This window comes from Marmota marmota, unplaced genomic scaffold (assembly GCF_001458135.2).
Source record: "Marmota marmota marmota unplaced genomic scaffold, marMar, whole genome shotgun sequence".
Classification (NCBI taxonomy): Eukaryota; Metazoa; Chordata; class Mammalia; order Rodentia; family Sciuridae; genus Marmota; species Marmota marmota.
The window spans coordinates 18,868,841-18,876,590 of record NW_026000240.1 but is presented as its reverse complement, the minus strand read 5'-3'; the positions used below and the strand labels follow the sequence as shown (position 1 = coordinate 18,876,590).

Genomic DNA, 7,750 nt, shown 5'->3' with positions numbered 1-7,750 from the left:
CAATCATGTGGCCTTTATTTCCTCACTTGTAAAATGAGTCACATCCAATCCCTAGTCCTTACGAGACCAAGATTTCACAATTAATTTATAATCCAACTAATAGAGTCTTGATGTTATATTTTCAAAGTTACAAAACAAACTGAAAAAAAAAAAAAAAAAGACAGTCTTTGTATCCAGATATTATTTCAGGCTATTCCATCATTTATTCACTTCTAATGATAAATCACCAATAATAAAGAAAACAACAAATTCTTATTTTAAATAATTTTATTTTTCAAAATTTTCTAACACATGGTGTTAGAAAAATGAATTTTGGCACCATGATTAAAAACTTCAAGTTTAACCTTTAAATTAAAAACAGTAGCTACAAGAAGGACATTTACACCTCACTCAGAGAAATGGTAATAAATGAAGTCAACAAATTTGGAAGGGGGTTAGAGTAAAGTAGAGAAGAACTCACAGATTAAAAAGGATAAAACAGAGATCACAGTTAGAAGGAAAAAAAAAATGAATAACCCTCCCCAAAAAGATTAAGAAGAGAGACAAAGGGCAAAAGGGAAGAAGCCAGGCTCACCAACTTTATTTACCTGATATAAAATTCAAGTACTTAAAAAGTTTTATAAAAATCATAAAATTCGACTAGTCTCAATTTTTTTTCTTTTTCTTTACCATTTTCTACAATTAAAAAAAATGAAACTAACAAAAATTCTGTTTTGACATAAGGACACTTACGGATTTTAGATCTGGTGTCTACTTAATATTGTCCATGGGAAGGAATATGGGGTTTAATTTCTAATACAAATGTAAAATCATCTAATGCTCTAGAAAAAAAATGTTTCTAATGGATTTGCTCTTTGGTTGTGTTTCCATTGTTTCTTGAGAAAAACATTGTTATTTTCTTTGTATCATCCCATAACTACTAGAGCAAGGACCTGCATAGGTGGTCAAGAAAGAACTTACATAATTGCACCCAAATTCAGTTAGAATCAGTTTCCCCAGGTTTCAAAACCCAGGTTTTCAAAACTTTCCATTTATATCCATTCGTTCTACATTTCCCTTACATGTTGATAAATAAAATTCTTCTCAGGCTCCTCTTAAATAAGAAAACATTATTAGGCTTATTTGTTACTTGTACATTTGTACCTGAATATTTTATCAACTTGAAACACAAATCCAGAAAATTGTCATTATTCTCAGAGACAGTAAAGCATAGAAATAAATATTTTCTTTTACTTTTTTTTCTTTCTTTTCTTCTTCAACCTGTGTTTTAAGGCTCAGAGCAGACATTAAGAAACATCAAACAACTTTTTACAAAAAGTGTTTTGAATGTTTGGCCCAAAGTGAAGTTGTTCTGTTGAAGTTATTTAAATATTCCTCTCATCTTCTCAAGCACAACTTCAAAGATGTGTTCGTGCCAGTCATCCATTCCAGAAGAAAATTCAATTCAATAAAAAGTAAATAACTTAGGGATCTATAAATGACACTGCGATGTATCTTGTTCCATTTTTAACAGGAAGTCCTTCATGCAAATGGGTAAGTCTCCCAGGATGCATGAAGCTCCAGCCCTTTCGTGGTGATTCAATAGAGCAGTTATATCTTAGAAATTTGCATCCACCACCCTAAAATGTAAAAAAAAAAAAAAAAAAGTATCTGCTTATTATTTTCAATTTTTAACCAGCGTTAAAATTTCAAATTATGCCATCTTAGCAGAATCTAAAAAAGAAACAGGTAAATCCCTCTTGATAACACCATATTTAGTTAGAAAACTCTAAACAGATGAGTCATACTTGCCTGAAAATCTTCTCCCACATTATTGAGAGCAATATTGATAGTAAACGTTGAAGCGTCATGGTGGGGACGTAGAGACCGCTGTCTATCCGGGGAGTATTTTACTACGAAATTCAATAGTGCAAACCCCTAAAAAAGCAAAGTCAGTCAGGAGATTTGTTTAACAATAAAAACACAAAAAAGCTTATTCATGTAGAATGTGGCAGGGAGCATGCAGGAGGAGTGGGAGGATAACTACCTTTGTATAATAGCCTGCAAAGACCTTCAGTGTAACAGGTGCAATAAACTCCCGGATAAAATGAAGCCATACATTCTCCAGGTCAATTTGCTTCATGTGGATATCATCAGTCGGGACATTTTCATAACCACCAGATATACGGCTATCCTGGAAACAGCATTGACACACCATAAAGGGGAGCCCGTGTGTAATTCACATTACCATTATCTTGGTATTTTTTTATAAACACAGCTCATAATAGACAATAAAAATAACAGTTGCTCAATTGTGGTGTACCATCTGCTTTAATTATAAAATGGTCAAAAGTACTCAGACAATACAGCTTTGCAAATGTATTGGTGATGAAGCAAATTACTGCAGAGTCAGTAGACCCCTTTCCTACATATTAAATGTATACGGGAGGTTTAATTATACAATTACTAAAACAGACTTTCCAAAGCCTCAAATCGGCCCTAAAAAATGACTTTGTATCATGACTCTCTGGGGTCCTGGCTGCCTGATGGGCACGCATTCCGCATATATGTGTCCCCCGGATTACAAACTACGGAAAACAGGTTTTCCCCGCCGTGACCCTTGCTTTCGTTTTATGAAATCCCAAATCTTTCAGTGATTTTTCTCCATCATCCCACAACACACTGACTTCAAGTTCCTCCTAATATTTCAGACTTTTCTCTCCCTCATCAAGTAAGTAGCTGGGGTGATGTTAACTGGGTGGAGGCAGTGATATTCCAGAGTATTTCATTACAATCCCTGGCCTCTGAGGGTTTTCAGGGGAAAAGAAACACATGGAACCCACACCCATAAAAATCACTGCCAAGTATTCACACATGAACATAAATGCAAAGCAGGATTACACTGAGGGCATTCAAAACAAATCCTCTTTTCCATATTTACCCACAAAAAAAAAAAAAAAAAGTTTGCATTAGCATTTTCACTGCAGGGAATAAAAGGTGATCTTAGAGAAGAAAGACACCAATCATTATAGACATGTCTTACCTAATGCAACTCCAGCACAGGGACACTGGCCCTTACAGACCACACTCTGCAATTACATGCATAAATGAGAAACTGGGGCCCAGACAGATAACTGACTTCTTAGGTGTTAAAGGATCAGCTTTCCTCAAGACAGACTGAAAAGAGCATTCTCCTGATGGCCTGGCCCGCTCAGTTAGGCCAAGGAAAAAGTTAGAATATATCCCTTCTGAACTTGAATATCTATCCTGACCTTGCCCAGACAGACACACATTCTAGCTCTTTGTGTGAAACAGTAACTTACATGATGTTTCCCCCCAGACCACTGGCCATAGTGCTCCATTTCTTCCACCAATTCATCACAGGCTTTTTCAGAAAATATGGGGAACCAAAAGACATCTGGACAAGGCTATAAAACATGGCGCCACCATTAGAAGACATAATAATATCTGTGTCTTAAAAAGTTTAAACAACTCTTTGATATGTATAAAATTTTAAGCATTTAAATGACAAGAAAATATCATCATAGTTTAATTTTTCTTTCTCTAGATACATAAGATAATGGCATATCTCGGAAATGAGGATAGCTTATACTTGGAGAATAGGTAAGAGCAATAATCTTGAACACATCTAAAAGAGAGTTCATTTTTAAAAAGGTCTCTCAGAGAAAAATCTCTTAGAAAGAGAGCCCAAAGTCTTTCAAAGTTAAATGTTTATTGAAAGAATTCCATACCAGAAATCTTTCAATGATTCCTTATTTTGAAAGGTATCATAAAGCCAGAAAATTTAGGACCATTATTTTTTTTCCAAAAGTATTATCTTAAAATATATTGTTAAATCTCCATTTTCACATCTGTATGATTCCAAGGCTGCAGAGTTGCTAATAAGCCATGTGAATTTTACCCAAAGGCCAGTTTCTCTATTTCACATTTTCCACTAAAGTAGTATTACACTAGAAATGCTTTCTTCTGGAAAATACAGCAAAATGCTCTATACATCATAGTAGCTATTAATACAAACCTGTTCAACTATGTTTTCTGTGAAAATTTTTGGATAATCACGGTTTATATACTTTTCCTTCCAGTCCTATCAAAAAAAGAATTGTACATATTAACACAAATATCTTTTTCACAAATAATTCACTAGCAAATAAAAAGTATTTACTTTTTATGAATTAAGCAACTTAGAAATGGCTGTGTATATTCAACAGAACAGGAATTTTCAGAAACTAAGTTTATATTTCAATTTTTTCCTAATTCTGTATGTGCTCACATCATTGCAGGAAACATTTTTTTTTAAAACTTATTATGTTTCATGCCTCAGAATATTAAGACTTTAATAATCCTACAATGACTAGTTTTAGAATGATTAAATGTGTGGCATTTAAAAATTAAAATAGGGCTAGAGGTTTAGCTCTATGGTTGAGCACATGCTTAGTATGCTTGAGGCCTGGGGTTCAATTCCCAAGACCAAAAAAAAAAAAAAAGAAGGATAAAATAAGGAACAAAATTGTCCCAATAAATAATAGCAAAAAACCATTAGTGAATTAATTAACTAGGGTCTTATTCAACTAATAAGGTTAAGAATTAGGTCCTTATATTGAAAAAGGTTCCTCTTCATCTAATTCAGAAATTTTATTCTCTTTGACCAATCTCTGGCATAAATGAGAAAGTTTATGATGAAATATGGAGTGAATTAGGTATCTCCCCAATATCTTCTTAAATGCATTTAGACTCTTGAAAAATTTTTAACTTTCTTTTTTATAAAGTACAAATATGGGAAGTCACAGCATAAGCACAGACTCTAAATAATTTTAATAAAAACATGTTTCCAAAAATATTTATATTAAATATATCTCTGAGGCTGGATTTTGGCAGAGCAGATGATTTATATCATGCTAAATTTATATGCCATTCTTAGTTTTGTATGTTTATATGGAGCCTGTTTTTGATGTGGAGAAGCCAAAGCTATCTTCAAATTCTTTAAGGAATGTCATTTATACATAGTGTACAAATATGATGATATATTTTCTGCATTATTTCATTATTTCTCTAATATTTATTCATTTTCTAATTCTAAAATTTGATAAAAATTAAATATAAATAGTCAAACAAGAAATTCAAGAATATATTTTTTTCCTATGCATCATTTTTAAAAAATTTCTTTAAAGTTTATGGAAAACAAAATCCCCAAGAATTTTACATTTGGGTATTAATAGTAACTTTTCATTTTAGGCAAACTTTCAAGTCATTGAGCAAATTGTGATTGTACTAATTTCTTAGGAATTTTGATGATGGGTCAATCACTAAGTATTTTGCCATGAGACAGCACTCAGCATATCCACAATTAGACTAATGTTTCAAAAAAACAAAGAAAGCCATAGAAAGAAAAGTCATTTCTGTTCAGTTCTGACATTTTCATCCTATCCTCTCCAGAGACTGGAACTCTTACACAGAGGTGCAATTCAGGATATAATTTAGGGCATCTTGCCAGGAAGCTAACCTGCTATCTGAGAAGCCAAATAATTCTACACTCAAAACATTAAGAGATTCAATAAAATATGAATTCTACCCTCACATAAAATAGACCTCTTTTCAATTCTACTCCCATGAATGATAAAGACATCCAGCTAAAACGGGGCAAAAGTACTTTAAAAATATCAAAATGTCAAAAAACATTCTTTCTCTATTCAGGAGAGTATTCAAGAACTATTAAATTTACCATTTCTGGAACTCTCCCACAAAATAAAAGACAATTTTCATCAGGTGAAGTGAGTCTTGGTAACTGAAAACTTTTACTATTGCCAGGAGGAAAATCTTAAAAACAGCAGAGTAAGAGAACATGTCCCTTGAATAAATGTGTGGAGCTTACAAAAAGAAAGAAATCATTATAAAGCAAAAACAGAAGCTTTTTACTATCTGATGAAATCTTTAAGAAAACAAGAAGACGTCTTTTAGACTTTAGAAAGTAAATCCTTTCTTCAACTTAAGACTTTTTTACGCTGAAGGAGCTTACTCCTCAATTTTCTCTGGCTCTCTCAGGTGTACATTCACAAAACTGTCAAAACGGATTAACAAAATCATGAGATACTGTGTATTTTCCTTAGCTAATTCTTGAATTTTTCTTCCTGAAAATCAAAATATTATACACAAACTATTTGTAAACTTTTCTCTGAAATGGTGATTAAAGATTGTATAGAACTTTTGAATATATAACAGAAAATATGAGAAACCAAAGAAACTGATAATTAAGTTCCTCAAGCCTAAAATATATCTTTATGACACAAGTTCTTGGTAAAGTTTAGATCTACTCTATAGATCATTAAATACAATTAACTATTTCATTTTTTAAACGCCTCTTATCATATTTTCGTATTATTAGCCAACTAGTTTATGTCCAGTTAGACTTACAGGAGAATAAGTAATAAAACAAGTTGAATATGAAACACATACCACAGGATTTTCAAATATCTGCCAGAGGTCATTATTATAATGGGAAGTGTTGTAATTAGCAGTGGATAGTAGTCGTCCAAATTCATGTCTATTAGAAATGTACATAAACACACCCTACATGCCAAAAAATAGGAGTGTTAATCTTAGAGGAAGGTACAAAATATAAGTTTAACCATAGATAAATATATAGTATGGTATATTAATTTCAACTTTTATAATTTCATTCATAAACATGCATTTTATTTTTCAAGTAAAACGTGCATGATTTAAAATAAAAGAAAGAAAATTTGGATTATAAATTCAGACACCACACAAAACTAACAGCACTGACACTCAACTGAAAAAAAAGAAGATGAATGGATTGTTTTTATGCCTTTCTCTTTGGTCCTAGATGGAGACATCAGGAAAAAAAAATTCCTGTTTGAAAGCAGAAATATTTTTGAGACACCAAAATGCAATGGATTAGACCTTCTTTTGGCTTCTTTCCCTTTCAAAGAAGACAGTGTTACATTTTTAAACAAGAATTAAAAATGTCATTAGTGCATCACTGCATTTCATTCTTTTGTTGTTCTAATGTTTAAAGACAGAACACAAAACTTAGTCATGCATTATAAAGGCAGCTAAAAAAAAAGTGCGTTTCATATCCTTGCCATAAACCAAATAATCATGGCAAACACAACTGATGCAAGGACGTTGATTTTTGTACCTGTTTTAGTGGTAAAAGGGTTAGCGATCAATAAAATAAATCAAGAAGAGCTCCCAAGTCTCATTTCTTTAATCAAGATGCACTGTATATCCACCTCTACCTCTTCTCCCTGTCACCCACCAAAATAAAACCCAAAAGAACGAGTGCAAGAAACTTGGGGTTAACTTTTTCAACTGTCAACTACAAAATATAAATCAGCTCAAAGATCCAAGTGTTAACTTCCAATATCCCGCTCAAAATCACACAGATCTCTCTCTCTCTCTTTCTCTCTCTCTCTCTCTCACACACACACACACACACACATTCAGATTACTAACCCATGAACACCAACATTATATAAAGCTAAATGCAAAGAAGGTTCTTAAATAAACTTTACTTCTATGCAATTTATCATATTTAATATTAATTACATAAACAAAAAATAAATAAAAAATAAATAAAAATAACACCTTTGGGGGGCTGAGCATTTGGAATGTTTCCGGAGTAGGGGAGTCTTTTTCCCTTTGTAAAGTCTAAAATGAAGAGAAGCATTGGGTAAGTTGACTGCACACCCACTCTCTTGGGTATTCTTTGGTAAATAAAAAAAAAAAAAAA

At 32.4% G+C, this 7,750-nt stretch overlaps 1 protein-coding gene across 2 annotated transcripts in view; it reads right to left on the bottom strand.

Moving 5' to 3' along the window:
* Positions 1–252: 252 nt before the first annotated feature.
* The window catches only part of Plod2 (procollagen-lysine,2-oxoglutarate 5-dioxygenase 2), an 87,557-nt gene continuing 80,059 nt past the window's right edge, over positions 253–7,750 (bottom strand). Inside the window, exons 14-20 of one of the 2 annotated variants that reach the window (XM_015486975.2) lie at positions 7,606–7,668; positions 6,451–6,564; positions 4,019–4,084; positions 3,303–3,407; positions 2,027–2,173; positions 1,792–1,917; positions 253–1,619 (exon numbers count right to left, since the gene is read on the bottom strand). In XM_015486975.2, the coding sequence (XP_015342461.1) occupies positions 1,464–1,619; positions 1,792–1,917; positions 2,027–2,173; positions 3,303–3,407; positions 4,019–4,084; positions 6,451–6,564; positions 7,606–7,668 (777 nt within the window). In that variant the 3' untranslated portion in view covers positions 253–1,463. The remainder of the gene's footprint in view (positions 1,620–1,791; positions 1,918–2,026; positions 2,174–3,302; positions 3,408–4,018; positions 4,085–6,450; positions 6,565–7,605; positions 7,669–7,750) is intronic. The other variant, XM_015486976.2, reaches the window with a different exon arrangement.